The sequence below is a fragment of the Zingiber officinale genome, chromosome 1B (genome assembly GCF_018446385.1).
Source record: "Zingiber officinale cultivar Zhangliang chromosome 1B, Zo_v1.1, whole genome shotgun sequence".
NCBI classification, from domain to species: domain Eukaryota; kingdom Viridiplantae; phylum Streptophyta; class Magnoliopsida; order Zingiberales; family Zingiberaceae; genus Zingiber; species Zingiber officinale.
Genome location: NC_055986.1, coordinates 162034523 through 162052665, shown reverse-complemented (window position 1 = coordinate 162052665; position 18143 = coordinate 162034523). Strand labels below are relative to the sequence as shown.

Sequence of the window (18143 nt, the reverse complement as noted above, 5' to 3'; positions counted from 1 at the left end):
TTCATTTAATTATACGCGGAATGGCATTCAACCGCCTTGCGCTCGCCGTCGCGCTCCTCGCCGTCGCCGCGAGCGCCGCAGTAATCTCGGCGACGTGGCTCGACCAAGTCCCGCGCGAGATCGCGAGCAAACTCGATTCCAGCAGCAACGCCACCGCCAGGTTCGCCACCGACTACGGTAGCGTCACCAGCGCGCCGCCTCCGGCGGCCGTGCTCCGCCCCTCGTCGGTGGAGGACATCGCGGTGCTCCTCCGCTTTGTGCACGGCGTTGAGACTCGGGTGCCCGTCGCCGCCCGCGGCAACGGGCACTCCGTCCACGGGCAGGCCTTCGCGCCCGACGGTGTGGTCATCGACATGGCGGCGCTCGGCGACAGCGGCAGGAGGCGACGGATCAATGTGTCGACGGAGGGCATGTACGTGGACGCCGGCGGAGAGCATCTGTGGATCGAGGTGCTGGAGGAGACGCTGAAACTAGGGTTGTCGCCGCCATCGTGGACGGACTACTTGTACTTGACCGTCGGAGGCACGTTGTCGAACGCCGGCATCGGCGGGCAGGTTTTCCGGCACGGCCCGCAGATCTCCACCGTCTACGAATTGGACGTCCTAACTGGTAAAATTAATTAACTCATTATTTAAAGGGCTAAATAATTAATTATACGCATCAACACTGAAATTAATTCTTAAAAAAATAAATATTATATTATATTAAAGTATATATTAATTAAGATGCTTACGTATATTAATGTTCATTTCACCGAGTATTGACATATGCGACATGACCGTCGTGTCGATTTTTTAGATGACTGAAAAAAAACAATAAATTAATTTGAAAATGATTTATAAGTATTTTATTAGCTTTTTGTTTTAAAATATCAAATTACAAAATCTGTTTTTCTATATAAATATATATAAATTCCAATGGGCAATTTAATTTGGAGTCCATCAACGTCACAAGGACTTTGTTAAATCGTGCATCGATTTTCCCCCCCAAAAAAGAAATTCGGCACCAATATTTGTTGCTTATTTATTTCCAAGAAGATGAGACAAGAAGCTATTTTGGTTTGAGGCTAATTAATAATTAGGAAAGAAGTCAGCAAAAAGTTGCTATACGTTTTAATTCCTTGGGTCACTTTATTTCGATTTTTAAGATAAATATTTAATTATGGTAAAATTACATCACAGGACAAGGTGAACTAATAACGTGCTCGGGCGAGTCGAATCAAGATTTGTTCTATGGAGCCCTTGGCGGGCTCGGTCAGCTCGGGATCATCACTCGGGCCCGCATTGCTCTCCGACCGGCACCGGCACGGGTCCGATGGCTGAGGCTATTCTATACTGACTTAGGCAACTTTACCAAGGATCAAGAGTTGTTGATTTCCAAACCTGACCCGATCGGGTTCGACTACGTAGAGGGGGAGGTCATGCTAAACCATCAATCAGTCGACAACTCCACATTCTACTCGAACCAGGCAGTCGAGAGCATCAACCGGCTGGCGGCCGAGTTCGACACGCTCTACTTTTTGGAAGGAGCCATGTACTATGACTCAAACACTGTAGCAGACCAGGTATGATCTACAAATTAAATCATTTTATAAAATCTAGCTAATTAAATTAAAATTATATATTCTTGATATAAATCTCAGAAAATCGAAGGCCTGCTGGGAGAGCTAAACTTTGTCCCTGGCTTCAACTTCAGCAACGACGTGACTTACCTCGAGTTCCTCGACAGAGTCCACATCGAGATACAAAGAGTAGAAGGCAACTCCACCAGCAGTACTCGTGTTTTTCATCCTTGGCTCAATCTCTTCCTACCCAAGTCCAGAGTCAGGGACTTCCAAATCGGAGTCTTCCAAGGGATCCTTCACAACATCAACCCCACAGGCCTCGTACTTCTCTACCCCATGAACAAGAACAGGTGGAATGATCTCATGACTGCCACGGTGCCTGATGAGGAGGTCTTCTATGTTGTAGGGTTCCTTTGGACTGCAGCCACAGTGGAGGACTGGAGAAGCTTTGGTGCCCTAAATGATGAAGTGTTAGGGTTCTGCCAGCAGCATGGGATCGAGGTGAAGCAGTATCTGCCTCAGTACACGTCGCAGGGAGACTGGGAGAGGCATTTTGGGTCAGTGAAGTGGGAAAAGTTTGTTCAGTTGAAGAGGAGATATGACCCCAAGGCACTGCTGGCTCCAGGGCAACACATATTTGCAGTGTAATAATTAATTAAAACACTAGGACGCAAGAACATAATAATGCATGCATGCATTTGCATGCAAAGATCTAGCTATATAGTTAGTATAGCTAAATGAATTTAGGTTTCTACTTCTAGGGAAGATTTCTATTGTTTGGTGGGATCTTGTTTTCATGATCAATAATAAAAGGAAGACTTGGGAAAACTAGCTAGTTGTTGTGGTTGTTCAAGCCTTATTGTTGATCATCTCTTTAGACAAATTGACTACAATGATATCGATTTGACTTGAGAGTTAGGTTCCTTGGACAAATTGATGAGGTATGTTGAAATTGGAGGTTTTGGAGTTTTTGACTATGGGGGTTCAAGTTGCTTAATGAATGAAGAACTTGCCTAGGAGTAGTATAGTGGTAGTTGTAGTTTAGGCATGGGTTTGGGGAAGATCTCATTAATTATAGGTTTAGGCCTTGATGGGGAAATTTAAATAAACTTGGGTTCTCTAAGTTCTAGAATGATAAGTCTTGCTCTTTGATTAGGCTTCAAAAGAAGGTGAAAGTTGCAATATAACTCAATTAGGTTCGAGATCAATTCAGTGCATGGAAGTAGTTCAAATTAGTTATTAAAATGGTATGATTCACTATGAATAAGTTTTCATTAAAAATTTTGATTATAATAATTTTAATACTAAATTCGTCAAATCAACATATAAGGTTTATGGTTAAAACTATTAATGACAAGTAATTGACCGCGTATAGAATCTATTCCACTCTACAACACAAGAAATATTAATACCGAGTTAGATAAGGGGTCCTCAGCGTTGGCCCTCTGACGCTCAAATCAGTCACCAGAAAGATGGAAGAAAATAAAACAACTGCAAGCACGAGCATGAATAATAAATAATGCATACCTCCAATCTGCCGATACATGAACCCCCTTTATATAGTGTCCTGGTGGGCAACGCGCATGCTCCCCAAGGCATGAGCGCGCTTCCCCAACCATCCCATGAAAGGGCATGTCAAAAAAGTGTCTCTGACATCATACCTTAGCAAGACATGCAAATCCCTGATGAGATAGTGGAAACTTCCGTCGTACGATCTGCCTATTGACCATGCCTTGTGTTGACAACACTATCTCCAAAAAGGATACTAAGAGATACGTCAATGATCCCTTTGCTCAGTCGAGCAGGGTAACCGCTCGACTGCGGACCCCTCCGCTCAATCGGGGTTCGGTTGCTCTCCCCTGCGGTAACCGAGTCCAGTAGACTGTCTCCACCTGATCGGACAAGTGCTCCGGTCTCACTCCTCGATCCGTACTAAGTGCCTGAGGATTTGGCCGTAGTGTTCTGCTCAGAGAAGCCATCTGCCGATCGGACATTGCCGGTCCCGATCAGCAATTGTAGTCGACCTTCGCTCGGCCACTATGGGTGAGCCCGTTAACTCTCTGGCGTTGACTACCTTAACTTTGACTTCCACATTGACAACTAACCCCGCTTCTAATTCAAATTGGACGGCCCTCCTTTACCACCACATCATATATGATAATGGTACTTTTTAATTATTAATTTAATTATTTAATTATTTAATTATTATCAAAAACTTCATCAATAAAAAAACTTTTAATATCAATTGTTTAATATTGATTATGGTTAAAAAAAATCTAATCACTAAGATAGACCATCTCAATATATACCAGGGGAGTAACTAATTAATATGGATAAAAATTATCTACAAACTTTAGAAAATATTAGAAAATTCACATGTATGCAATGCTAAAATCAACAAGTTTGAATAGTAATTGATCGAAGGTTGGCAAGCAACCACTTACACTAATATATAGTATGCAAAAGTCGATACAAGTGGGACGCTAACTTAGGTCTAATAAGTCAACTAAAACTAATTAAGGAAATGGAATTCTTATCTCCACCTTACTTTGGATGATCATTGCGGTTTCAGACGATCAATATATAATTTTGTTATAAATTTTTTACCAAAACATATACGTCGCAATTGACGTCTTGCTTGCTTGGGAGATAGAGGAGATCTAGAGGGCAACGTCAATGGATCATATCTATTAATTTAGATTCTGGAGGATCTTGTTAATTAGAGTTGACATTTAAGTTATCAAGTTTCTTTGTCGGGACCATTCTTGGTACTCAATGTGGTCGACACCTATCACAATGACATTGCATGTGTCGTAGATTTCATTCATACATATCTTGGAGAAGAGTACGATAGATAACGACTATATATTTTCTTAATTTCATTATTATTATTTTTTTTATTTTTAATGGCCTTCTTGATTCTTGGAGTTAATCTTTCCAAATGAATTACAACTATATTACGTGGAAATTAAAGAGTACATCAATTCATTTCCTTTTAGACGTTTAGACGTTGTACTAAAGGATTATGCATGAAAGGTGGTTAATCAATGAATTTTTGCGTAAGTACTTATTTTTGTAGATATAGAAAATGCCTATTAGTTTATATGCCTAAAATATCACATAATTTATTTACACACACAAGAACAGCCATAAGTCAATTGACACGTCAACTATTGACTTTTAAATATTTTTAATTGAAAGTGTTTGATAAGTATCGATCGATTGAAACAATTCTTGACTATAAGCAATTTTAGCAAAGTTCTTAATGATTGCCAAATTTATACATGTGCTATATAGTGAAGACGGATGGATATAATACAAATTATATAATTTCAAGAAGAAAATATTTGAAAATAGAATGATAGTAAATAATTTTAAATGAAATTAAATTTTGTCTAGTATTTAGGAATTAAGTTATAGTGTTCTAAGTTAAAAAAAATTTGATTTTCACAGGGTATATATTTAATAGTATTTTTTTTTAACTCTAGCATTAAGACAATTAAATTTTACCTTTAATATATATATATATATAGTTGTCACCTTATTAATCGCTCCAAGGTGACCTCATATACTTTAGAATGGAGTAAATTATAGAGAACATTTGTCTTAGCATAATAGTCCTTTATATGAGAAAGATCATATACCTAAGATATTTTCATATTCGTTAAAAATTTATTTTAAGACCTCAAGCATACGTAGCAACTACGTCAACTCATGGGAGTAAAGCAGGTATAAATATGACTATTAATATAATTGATTGGAATTAATGGATTATTGATTCTGAAATGTTTTTAATCTTTGAGCGAGAATGAGACAAGCAAAATAAGGTGAGAGAGCTCCACATTAAATTCAAAAGTCAAGTACTTTTAAGTAGTTGACGATGCTCTTTGCTAAAATGTTGAAATCTTTTCTTGCAGCCTAATAAAACTTTGCAACTACATTTATTGCATATCGTCCACCATACGGAACGTAGAGCATCCTTTAAGATTGGTGTCCACACTAAGAAAGTATTTTATTTTATTTAAAAAAAACAAATAGGAAGTATTATCAGAAACACGGTTCTTGAGGCTCATGTATTTATTAAGAGGTAGTTGAGACGTGCTCATTGAATATGCTCGAGGACCACCCAAATACATCCTCATCTCTCTGATGTAACACTATCGACATATGATATCTCTAGTATAATGGTTAAGATCAATTTTTAAGAATCGATGATATAAAATTATTTCATCATGCGCCCAACTCTTATATATCTATATTTACCTTTTTATATATCTATGGGACCGATACTAAAAGGATCATTAAAATAACAAATCTAAAATAGTCTGTTGGCGAGTAACCATCTCCCGTTATTGTTATCGACAAAACGGCGCTATACATGTGGCAAAAGGTGTGTGTGCCTTCTCCTGTTACTTTCTTCTACATGGACTCGAGGATGAACTGGTGTAGAGTGAATGGCTCCTGCATGAGTAGGAAATAGCATACCTACAAGATTAAAAAGATGCGCCAAAACACAAGTCATTCGCAAATCGCAATGGAACCAGGTACATTAAATTGAGAGGCTAACAAGAAAAAAAAGATGGAAAATTCACAAATACCACTCGTAACTTCGATCAAACAAGCAGCGGAGAGCAATACAGAACATGACCAATTACAAGTAAATGAGCGAAGAAATAGTATACCTAGTTATTGAAGCAATTTATTGTTTTATGATGATGTATAAACCGATCTAATATCCGACACAGCATTGAAAATGTTAGTTTGATATACCATCAAGATTGTGCCAACATACAAAACGCTCAGGCGATCCAAATAAAGTTTCCTGTGGGAAGAAAGAGCCATATGGTTTTTATCATCGCACCAAAAAAAAAAAATACTAAGTCAATCCGAGGAAGGCTTCCGACAACATACAGGCCGCTTAAAGCTCTCCACTTTAAGCAGAATCGAGTGGTGTATAAGAGCATATTGTTACAAAAGGTGTGCCCAGGCAATAAAATTACTCTATTAACTGCAAACGAAAAAAAAAAAAAATTGGATATAGAGATTTAACCAAGAAAAAGGAGCCTGAGTTTCTGAGCTTTTAGTACAGCAGCAACTTATTCATGCAGACATCAATGAAGATCTTAGAGTTGTCCGAGGAAATTAGTGTGCTGCTGCTTCTCTACTGTAATACTGGTCTAGGGTCTTTGCAGGAATACGGTGGAGAAGCTCGCGAGGGAAGATACGTAGCAGAGTCCATGCGAGATCAAGGGATTGGAATATGTTGCGGGTGTCATAAGCCCCTTGTGCAACAAATTTCCTTTCAAACTTGTCCAGGAACTCCAGGTAGAGCTGCACCACAAAGATTGTGAAAAGGTCAGGGTCATTTGTTTTTGCATGGTCATACAAACAAAGGAAGGAGAGAAAATAACCAAATCCTCAGATGACAGAGCCTCCTCTCCCACGACCGCTTTCATTGCTTGAACATCCTTTCCAATGGCATAATTGGCATAGAGCTGTATAATGAAGGAAAACAGTCGAATGAATGGAGATTCAAATGCAAAAGTATAAATGCAATCGGTGTGAGGACCTATGCAAACCTGGTTGGAAACGTCTGCATGATCACGACGAGTCATGCCTTCACCAATAGCACTCTGCAAGGTGAATGAATAAAATTAGAATGAACTAAATTAAGAAAGGAATTTGTCATTCGCAGGATAACATACAATCTCCATGATTTGGAAAAGAAAATATAAAATCTGTAAAGAAACTAACTTTCATCAACCGAGACAAAGAAGGGAGAACGTTGATTGGAGGATATATCTGCATTGTAGAAGAGATTAGTCCAATAAATCCCCTAGGACAAGTATATTCTTCCATGAGACAAAGTAACAAATGGTAGACTAATGAGCCACTATATTAGGGACAAGTGTCTGATGTAAATTACCTGCCGATTATGAAGCTGCCTATCAATATATATTTGACCTTCAGTGATATAACCAGTGAGATCGGGAGTAGGATGTGTTATATCTGTTCAGAAATGCAAAATTTCAATCCAAATAATCCAATTATTCTTCCCAAATATACTGCAAATGGGATAAAGCATAACATTATCAAAATATAGAGAGCATAATCTCATGCAGTTGCAGATATTATATACCAATTATTTCCAAGAGAATTCTACGTCTAAACCTTCGATTGGGAAGAGAATAAGAAAAGAAAAGAATTAGTGAGTTATCAAAAAGTCAAATACAATACATACCATCATTGGGCATGGTTAAGATGGGTATCTGTGTAATGGAGCCTTTTCTACCTTCGATACGTCCAGCTCGCTCATATATAGTTGCCAGATCAGTATACATATATCCAGGATAACCACGCCTACCCGGCACCTCCTCGCGGGCTGCTGATACCTAAAACCATTAAGGTAAAGAAAACATTTAATTCATCAAGTTGCACATCAACAATTGGAAGGGCTTGAGCTAAAATGAGAATCATAAAGTTTTTTACGATGCAATTTGCCTGAATACAAACTAATTAGAGCTTAAAGTGAAACTAAATTGGTAGAGAAAGATGAAACGAGTACAGGCATGTGCACAGAATAAAACTCCATTTTGGACTACACTTGCTGCGTAGAACCCTATGTTTAAAGTGTGCAGCTTAATACTCTCAAGGAAGCAATGGTATGATACAATGATGCAACACAATGATAGGCTGTTAAGATAGCCGATAACACAACAAGAACACTAAACACCATGAAATACAAACTTTAGAGGCAAAATCAGAGGGTGACATGATATCATTATGTAAACAGGCTGACAAGATTTCACTCATTTATCATAAAACATAAAAAATCGTTATTATATTTTTTTTAAAAAAATAAACATATCGCATGCCATAAGAAGATTGCTAGCCCATCACCATCTCAAGAGATTAACATAAAATAAAACAATATAACGCTATTGCTTCAAGAGCATAAAGAATTCCTTCTGCAATTAAATTTTATAGCATACATTCTAGACATGATACCTATATAAAAACAAATTTGATGAGATAAAAAAAAATGATATGAACATTCAGAAAAAGAACTAGAATGGAGTCCTACCTCACGAAGAGCATCAGCATATGAGCTCATGTCAGTTAAGATGACAAGCACGTGCTTCCCACATTCATAAGCTAAATATTCTGCTGTTGTGAGAGCAATTCGTGGAGTGATAATGCGCTCAATTGTGGGGTCATTTGCCTGGACAAAATTGTATGAAACTGAATATATTCTTAACCCATTTATTACACGTTAGACATTGGCAGGGAAAAGATATAATACCATGAGGTACTTATTATAGAAATATTAAATAACCTACCAAATTTAGAAAGAGTGTCACTCTTTCCATAGAACCATTCTCTTCGAAATCACGCTTGAAAAACTGTGCAGTTTCCATGTTGACTCCCATGGCAGCAAATACGATAGCAAAATTGTCTTCCTCACCCTGCAGATAGAAGGAAACAAATATATGAATATATATGCCCAAGTGTCAAAGTAAAAATTACTAGATTTGATGGTGATAGAAGTAAAAATAGTGTTATAGTTATTGCAACTAAACACATCACTTCCTATATTACCTATACCTGTAAGTTAAACAAATACAAACATAAAAGGCAATCTTCATAATTTTGCACTCATTAATGATTAATTAAGAATGTGAAATAAGCATAATAATTAGGTCCTGCATTTTAATTGTATATCTAAAGTAACCTACTTTTGGTAGTTTGTTCCATGGCTGGCAGTAAACCTAGACATCAGCTATCTTGAATCGATCCAATTGAAATTTGGTAAAAAAATTCAAGAAAAACAAAATTAATAATTAAAAAATATGGAAAGAACAAAGTAACAATTTCAATCAATTTCAATTCTAATTAACTCAGTTTTAATTAATATAATTAAATTTAATTAATAATATTAGATTCAAATTCCTATTTTAAAAATCTAATTCTAGTTAGATTAATTAAATTAAATTTTATTTAATTTAATTAAATGAATCTATGATTTAAAATTTGATTAATTTAATTCATTATTTAATCAATTTAAATTCCATTTTATTAAATAAATATAATTTAAATCAAATTAAATTAAACTAATTCTGATTAAATCAATCTTAGTTAATTATATTAGATTTAAATTTATTTAATTGTTAAATTAATTATGTTAAACTTTGATTTACTATAATCAATATGAAATTCAAAATCTGATTTAATTTGATTAAAATACTTAATTTATTAATAATTTCATAATTGTTTCAGTTATAGCGTTACTAAACATTCGAACAAATCCTAACTTACCTATCAGTCTCCACTTCTTGACAAACATGACTTCCAGAACTCTCCACAGACCCTAAACTCACTCGCTTCCACACTGGAAATCACAAACAGGAATGGCACAAACTCGCCCCATACCTTCAACTGGAACTTTACGATCCACCAACTCCTTTCTTCCTTCAAACAAAGTTTTGGTCTTTCCTTTCTTCTCCTTTTCATCTCCATTTCACACAATTCCAGTTGCAAACCTTGATTTTTGTCATTTTCAACAAACTCTTGGTGGAGATGAGAAGTCCAATATTATCAATTATCCCTACTGGATTTCAAGGCGTGATGATACAGAGAACAAGATACAATGGCAAACCAACTATGAGAACTTGACTTTTCATGTAGCCCATCCATAAACCCTATTGGACATTAATGCTCCATGTCAATGTAGAAACACCAACTCAACAAATTTTACAATCTATAGAATGTATTTAAATCAAGTGCAAATAAACGTTGTAATTTAATTAGGAAACAACCTGTTAATTTTATCAAAAAAAAACAACAAACACAATTAAAGATATGATTGTCATACAGATCAAGACACGAAGGTTGAGGTTGATCTGTGGTGGGAGTTTTTTTAGTCAATTACAATAGCTAACATGGGTGTATTGAGGTGAAAGTGTTGGTGCTATTGCTTTCAGAAACAAATTGGTATGGGCCCATGCTATAAACCTGAATATCTTGCTGAAATAACACAATTTCAAGTCTTAAAGTATGCTAAATTAATCGCCTAAATGTCCTTAGTACTAGTAATTAAATAAGATAAATGAAGTCAGGATACCTCCAAAAGGTTGTCAGTTTTTTCTAAACGTTTCACCAAACCAGCCTGACGACAGATCTGAGCAGCTATTTCGTTGTGAGGGAGGCCGGCAGCAGAAAAGAGGGGGATCTTCTGCCCTCGAGCAATAGAATTCATAACATCAATGGTTGATATTCCAGTTTGGATCATTTCTTCAGGATAGGTTCTTTCACTGGGATTAATGGAACTTCCTGGAACAAATGCCAATCACAGAGAGTAAATAATCCTTGAGGGTAGAAATTAGTGCACTGTCAGGCTTTGAAAGGTAAACCAATTTTTTATACTAACCAGATATATCCAAATAAGCTTCCGGCAAAATAGGAGGGCCATTATCTATAGGTTTTCCAGAACCATTAAAAATGCGTCCAAGCATATCAAGTGAGACAGGGGTCTTTAGAACCTAAACCAAGAAAATATAGAAGTCAGCATCATGCAGGAAGCCCAACAACAATTAAAAGTAACATGAAAGAAGTAAGAACTCTTATTAAGTAACTAAGTATAATTAGATCACAAGCTACTGAATTTTTAGATGTGGATGATGACTAAAGTTGAATAATACTGAACATACACATGACATGATGACGTGAAATGAATATGACAATTATGACAAAGGTTGAAACATAAAATATTGACGCAATGACTCGAGGATACAAGTACAAGAAGAAGATTCAAATTGACACTATTGTAAAAGAAATCATTTTATGCTAATTCCAGGGTTAGAAAGTTAATTTGCATTTACAAATTGAACTCTAGAAAGTCCTAACTAGTTTTAAGTTATTTGACATGAAATAGGCATTTATGTTATTTGACAATAGTATAAACCGTCATAGATAAATACTGTCTAATTGCATCGTGCACATTCTTCAATGACAAACTAGTGCAGAGTAATAAGAAAGGGGTGGTAGGGGTTGGATAAGATCAGATTTTATGAAAAAGAGATCCCAACCCAGTCAGAGAAAATTGACCTGGTCAACTTATCCTAAATTGCATTCATTTTAATGTATGCCAGAAATTTTTAGTTGTTTGAATTAAAGTAGAAATGGTAGTTTTGGCTATTTGGTAGGTTAGTTTTTCAATGTTTAGTTTTTTTTCAAAAAATTTTGTTGTTTGGATCGTGATTGATTCTCAGGTTTTGTAGATCTTGTCAAAATTTGACCCAAAACATCAATCTTCTTTGAGATAAAATTTGAAAATGACTATAGCAAAAACTAAGGTCTCTAATACCAAAGAAACTAAATAAAATAAACCATAACAAGTCATTTGTAGTGCAAGTCATGAGAAATTAGCAATTTTTTCAACTCCTCTACACGTCTAGGAGAGAGCTTGCTCCAGAATATTCTAATTCATTAAATTGATTCAGCTAGGAAAGAGCATACCATACTTGCATAAGATAAATGTTGGACATACTACCAGACTAACAAAAAGTGATAGCCATGGTAGTAGAAGGCAACCATGCCTTCTTGTTTGTTGTTCAAAGCTCAAAGTTATAGCATCATACATAGTAGTCTGAATGACTGTACAATTTATAAACTCATGAACGGAGACAGAGACACCATGCACTGTTTGCATGATATCTAAAGCTCAAGTGAAGTAACAGGAAATAGTTGTATGCTTACTTGGTTATCACACATAAAAGATTTTCAATCTTATAGTTCAGAACTGATTAGAATACATTTTATAAAAAAGAAAAAAAAATGCTAAAACATAGTGGAGAAATATGTACGTGCTCAAATTTCATACAAGAATGTTAAAAACTATCACCTCGCCAGTGAATTGCACAGTGGTGTATTTGTTGTCAATTCCTGAAGTCCCTTCGAAAACCTATTCAACATAGTGTGCAAGAGAAGATAAAAATCTGACAACTTTAAAAACAAAATAGTTCTAGATCCCCCAATATCTCTATTGAGTTCTAAAGCAAGAATGAAATGTAATATTTTCTTACCTAGCAACAAAGTGACACACTTGACAAATAGCATACTATATTTATAGACTAGAGCATTACTGATTTCCATGCAACTTATATGTAACATCTGTGACAACAGATTATTGCAAATTTCTACTCTTCTTCTCTTCCAATAACCCAAATCCTAGCATATATTTCACGTAGGAGATTCAGTTTAATAAGGAAATTTCAAATATGGAAGTAGAAGTTTATGTGTTTTAAAAGTTATTAGTTTACCAAGTTTGTAGGATTAGGGTTAGGGTTGGTCCTTAAAAGAGTCAGCAATCCCCTCTTTTCAGGTAATAAAACTTGAATTTGCTTGGTAAGATTGATATTCCTCTTCTTTGAGTTTTGTTCATCTTGATCTTGCATCAAAGGGGAAATTGGTTTAGTACCATGTTCCCATTCTTCCTCTCCCACAAAGTTACCCTATACCTTTGAGCCTTTATGCTCCGACCTTCCAAAACCTCTTCCAGATTTGTTCCCCAATTAGATTGCATGAGGAGCACACAGGTGGTTTGGAGCAGCATCCTTGAAGAATCCAGACCCATACTCTGCCTCCCTCACCTAAACCATTGCATCATCCTCTCCTCATCTATTGCTGAAAATTTCCAGTTGCCTACTGAAGCCAGCATCTCTCCTCAACGATGTGTCTCTCATAGGCCACTGCACATTCCCATGCCAATAACTCATCCTCCACTATACAAGGTGCATCATCTTCATCTCCATTACACACAGCAAATAATCGTTGCACTGTATCGTCTGCCAAACCAACAAGGAGTCACCGCCCCGACAACAGGCAAGCCCTCTCTGGTAAAAAATCACCAGCATCTTTTGGGCCGGATCCGACATCGCCACCAGTTTAGATCTATGGTTTATACCTTCCACTGACAAGATCTGCAACCCACGATTCTCGTTCCCTTCTTCCAACCCACCAGCACACCTAGTGGAAGGCTTCCCTCTCACAGAGTCCTGCACCATTTCCAAAATGGAACCAACACTGAAGACAACACCCAAAATTCCTACTTCACTTAAGACCCTTGTTCAAAATCCAAAGAAGTTTAAATTGAATCACATAACTCAAAGGTTTCATGTGATGATTTGACACTTTCTAACCATAAGCTAATCAACCCTATTATCTTGCCAAATTAACGCTTCTCTTTAGAATAAAGAGCATTTAATTAAACCACAAGAATCTACCTTAGAGAAGTAACCCTTTCAGAGAACAGTACTAAACCACAAAATCTACCTTGATGAGGCCCTTGGTGAGTTGACCATTTCAAGAACAATTTGATATGCTAGTCACTAGGACTTTAGATCGCAAATTATCTTGTTCATACTACCTTGAGAAATCGAAAATGAAGAAACATAACAAAGCATGCAAATATTTGTGTGATTATTAATTTATTGAGACATTATTGGTATTTAACCCTTTATAGTTACCTATGACTTTATTATAGCTTGACAACCTAGAGAGTTAGTTTCCTTGTCAATTTCTTATCACCACAATGAGAGCTCTATAGAGCTTCTACAACAGACATATGTCAATACCCATAGTGAAATTGTATTAAGTAATAATTACAATAAAGTATATTGTAACAAAAGATGATTACGCTCACCCAATGCCCCTCACGACCCGTCCCAGATTATGTGAATGGAGGTAAATAATTACAATAAAGTATATGATGATACAATAGATTGTCCACTTGTATTCATGAACTCAACTTATCTCACAAACACTCCTCTAATATTCTTCTTTGTTTCAGTATTGAATTATAGTGTATTAAAAAGTGATTACAAATTTACAATGCTTATGCATTTAGTTTTCTGATAAACAATCATTTCTAATCAGAAATTTGTTATCTCATTAGAAAGTGTTTGAGCCTCTATCTCATCTTGTTGATGTTGTCACTTGTTATACTCTTTCAGTGCTAGAGCCCACACTGCCATAGTCCTTAGCGATCATTTTCAGAGCATTTCTGCCTCATGGTCAGTCATGATATTTCCTTAATCATTGGAAGAAAAACAAAGATGCAACTATTCCTTACCTGACCGACCAAAGAAAAAGATGATGCATAAATTATGTTCGTTAAAGGTCAAAATTTTGATGATGTTCAATCACTAAATTAATTACCAAAAAGAAAACCCAAATTGTAAAACGTTGGTAGCTTGCCCCAATTGAGTTCTCCTTGGTAAGAAGAATGATACAGATAAATGGGCATTGATATTTGAATTTTTGAAGTAGGAAAAGGTTTATATTTTACAAGTTTTAAAAGAGTGTATGATTTTATTTTGGTTAGCTGTAGCAAATTAGGTTAATTTAACTTTTGTTAAGGGGAATACGTTATGTTAGGTATAGGTTATTTATTACAGGATAGACCTTTTAAAAGAAACCCCAACTCCTTTTGTTATCTCCTCTTTCAATTTAATCAAACTAAAGTTCTCTTCATGAATTTTGTTAATTTATTCATCCTAGTGCTTCATCACAAAGAATTCTCCGACAACAACAAAAATTCATAAACTTCCCATTGTAGTCATTTCTTTCTAGGTTCTTGAACTTTTGATAATCTTCATGACAAAATATACACATATGCTCAAAACATTTTTATAGCACTAAAGAAATAACATAAAATCACCAAAAAAGACTTCTGATAAAGTATGATAGATTCATACAACTCCCTCAATTAATATTCAAGAAAATTGTTCTTAGTAACTCTAAATACCTATTTCCTTGTAGTTCTGCAAAGAGAAGTGATTTAGTGACTAGTTCGTGCCTTTACCTTGCACTGTTCTGAATGTTCTTCACTCAGAATTTTATCTTAGATGCTAGTTTTGATATTTCAATTTTCATAACTCCTGAGGGCATCAGTCAAATAACAGATGTTTACAAAGATATGACAAATTAAGGATAAGTTATCAAAAACTAATGAGAAAGATTTATCTTCAAAGCCTTCTGCAACTCAAACCAGACATGTGAGCAATGGACAAACCATTCATATTCAATTTACAACAATCATACAGAAAATGCAAAGAAAAAAATTATAAATGCTGTACAGAACTCAAATAGAATGTCTAAAATCATTCACACCTGCACAACAGCTTTTTCACCGTCAACTTCCAGGACCTGACCACGTCGAATAGTGCCATCTCCTAATCGAATATTAACAATCTCCTGGTATTTTGGACCCTGAAAAGCATTTGTAATAATGAGAAAGTGAAGTGTGGGAAACAAAGAATTGAAAATTAGTGCGCCTTATCAGAATGAAAATACATCAGAGGTAAGATAATGTAATACCTTCACTTTATCCAAGATAACTAGGGGCCCAGCTACTCCAGACACTGTCCTGTACTCTGTCACCAAAAAGGAAAACATATGAACTTCCAACACATTATGATGTTACAAAAAAATCATTGATACTTGAAATACAACATGAAATCATCACCGAAAAAGTGTCATAAAAGAAATGGAGAGCAAAACCTACTGCATTTCTCTATATCATCAATCATAGGAAAATGTATGCAAACTTGAATAGCATTGAAGTTTATAATAAGACAAAAAAACATATAACTTTGCAATGCATTATATCGTTTTAATGTAAGTAACCAAAGCAAAACTATGCTTGTTATCATAACATAACAACAGCAGCAATTAATAACTCTAATGATACTCTTTAGACTCATAATCAGCATAAAAAAAACGGAATCATGCCATTGTAGCATCCCCAATTTTTTCAGGTTGTTCAATAACATGGAGATGAAGGAAATGACTTTTAACTGTTTTTCATGTAAACGTTTTCCCTTCTGTTGGAAAAACAAAAACACAAGAGAACCCATAAGTGCTAGGGATTCAAATGCTTTAGTAAAAAGGAACCAGCTTTAAAGCAACATAAGTAAACTCCATGTGATAGATCAGCAAGCCAAGAAAAAGTCCAGAACCAAAATGGTGTTAGTTGTTCAAGTAGATCAAATTTTAATATGGGGAGGCCAACAGATACTACAATGACATCAAAAGGAAAGTTCCAACTACTTGGATCCATATAAATGGATCTTATGCAGCCATTGCACTCTATGGGAGGCCATACACTTTGGTACAAGGCCAAGGCAGTCTCCCCAATTAGTTCATTTGTATCCTTGGACATTGTTAGCAATCCTCAGCATATTGATCTCAGGAAGATTTAAATTTCACAAAAGCAACTACACAAATTGAACATTCTAACCCAAGATATAACAAATTTAACTCAAGATATTTTTAGTATACCCTTCATTCTCAGTTTGATAATGCAATTTAAACCTATTTTACTACTTTTTTCTCTTAACTTCACTATGCAAAAAGTAGTCAAATAACCTAACCAAATCATGGTGAGTTCTGGGCCCAAATATGCATACAACTCTAAAATGAGTCCTTTCCATATACTGAAAATTAATCAGTAGCAAGATACCCATCAAATTTCTTTATAGTTTATATGGTCAAACAAAGATAAGGCCAAAAGCATAGATCAGATGATCTTAATGAAAAAAAAAATGTTCAGCTAGTATAAAAGCAGACTGATGACGATATCTCCATACCCATGCCAATCTCCAGTGATCCTTCCTCCATATCAATACCCACCTTTGTTGCACCCATGGCTGAAACCTGAGGAAGTTAGGTAACATGTCTATCATAATCTTTATTAAAAGCAATCATGTATTTATATCCTACCATATACTAATACAGAAAAATACGTTTTCCTCTAAATTGTAAAGAAAAACATAAAAAAACGCGTACTATTGGGGCCTTTTGGCTCATACAATCAACTTATCACGATGTCAACACATATCGAACTGCACTTTTCAGCTTAACTGTCAGAACTAGATAGCAATTCAACAATATAAAATTACATGTCAGACAAAAAAACAAAGGTGAAAGGAAATTAAGCCGTGATCTAATTGGAGGACTTATTTTCTATCTAAAAAAAAAAAATGGCACCCAGTATAATTCTACTTCCTAAGGATGAAGTACTCTACAAATAGTTATCAACATAAATTCGACTCCTTACCTCCAAAATGTCCTTAAACGAGGAATATCGATCAAAACATAGCGCCTTAAGAAACTAGCTAAAGAAGAATTGGCATATGCAGATCCACGATAACGATAACCTAAGTCATTTCCTCTTCTAAACCGGAACCAATCGTGACGAACCGATGAAACCAATCCATAGATTCGATCCGCTAAACCAGCAGATCGCTCCTAATCAGACGCAATTTAGATACCAAGATCTCGAAAAACATAAATCGGAAGGTCAATGAGACGAGATTTCCACTGAGAAGACCGATCAGAAGCGTACCCAAGAGTGGATCGCCGAGGGGAGTGACGAGGCGGAGCAGTACGCGACGAAAGGGAAGAAATAATTACAGGAAATTTGATGGAATCTGATACGGCATTTTTACCAAAAATTTAAAAATATATTTTGATGATCTTTGATAGTTAACTAAGTAAAAAAAAAAAACATAAAGATCTA

General features: G+C 35.8%; 2 protein-coding genes across 6 annotated transcripts; one reads left to right on the top strand and one right to left on the bottom strand.

Moving 5' to 3' along the window:
* Positions 1–2385, top strand: LOC122015854 (cytokinin dehydrogenase 7-like). 2 transcript variants are annotated; one of them, XM_042573034.1, is made up of 4 exons: positions 1–609; positions 1182–1564; positions 1643–1885; positions 1971–2155. In XM_042573034.1, exons 1-4 carry the CDS (start codon positions 21–23, stop codon positions 2022–2024), a joined length of 1269 nt encoding a protein of 422 aa, XP_042428968.1. In that variant the 5' UTR covers positions 1–20; the 3' UTR covers positions 2025–2155. The 2 variants fall into 2 exon arrangements, with proteins under 2 accessions (XP_042428968.1, XP_042428893.1); XM_042572959.1 differs by having other exon boundaries at positions 1643–2385.
* A 3921-nt stretch (positions 2386–6306) lies between these two features.
* LOC121987222 (V-type proton ATPase subunit B 2-like) lies at positions 6307–18105 on the bottom strand. Of its 4 annotated transcripts, none has more exons than XM_042541115.1 (16): positions 17970–18034; positions 17411–17493; positions 17212–17278; positions 15941–15996; positions 15734–15832; positions 12465–12524; positions 10992–11103; positions 10686–10894; positions 8905–9030; positions 8649–8786; positions 7806–7956; positions 7491–7573; positions 7319–7366; positions 7144–7197; positions 6976–7059; positions 6307–6895 (listed from the first exon to the last, which is right to left on the bottom strand). In XM_042541115.1, the coding sequence occupies exons 2-16, from the start codon at positions 17429–17431 to the stop codon at positions 6707–6709; spliced, it is 1497 nt and encodes a 498-aa protein (XP_042397049.1). In that variant the 5' UTR covers positions 17432–17493; positions 17970–18034; the 3' UTR covers positions 6307–6706. The 4 variants fall into 4 exon arrangements, with proteins under 4 accessions (XP_042397049.1, XP_042397059.1, XP_042397054.1 ...); XM_042541125.1 differs by having other exon boundaries at positions 17411–17466; positions 17970–18022; XM_042541120.1 differs by lacking the exon at positions 17970–18034 and adding an exon at positions 17682–17934.
* Between the last annotated feature and the right edge of the window lie 38 nt (positions 18106–18143).

Excerpts from the sequence above, each read along its gene's own strand:
- LOC122015854 (XM_042572959.1), top strand. The coding sequence starts at position 21 with ATGGCATTCAACCGCCTTGCGCTCGCCGTCGCGCTCCTCGCCGTCGCC. Across the intron at positions 610-1,181 it reads CGAATTGGACGTCCTAACTG|GACAAGGTGAACTAATAACG; the intron begins GTAAAATTAATT and ends ATTACATCACAG. Across the intron at positions 1,565-1,642 it reads CAAACACTGTAGCAGACCAG|AAAATCGAAGGCCTGCTGGG; the intron begins GTATGATCTACA and ends TATAAATCTCAG.
- LOC121987222 (XM_042541115.1), bottom strand. The coding sequence starts at position 17,431 with ATGAGCCAAAAGGCCCCAATA. Across the intron at positions 15,833-15,940 it reads TTATCTTGGATAAAGTGAAG|GGTCCAAAATACCAGGAGAT; the intron begins GTATTACATTAT and ends AATGCTTTTCAG. Across the intron at positions 8,787-8,904 it reads TGACACTCTTTCTAAATTTG|GCAAATGACCCCACAATTGA; the intron begins GTAGGTTATTTA and ends AATTTTGTCCAG.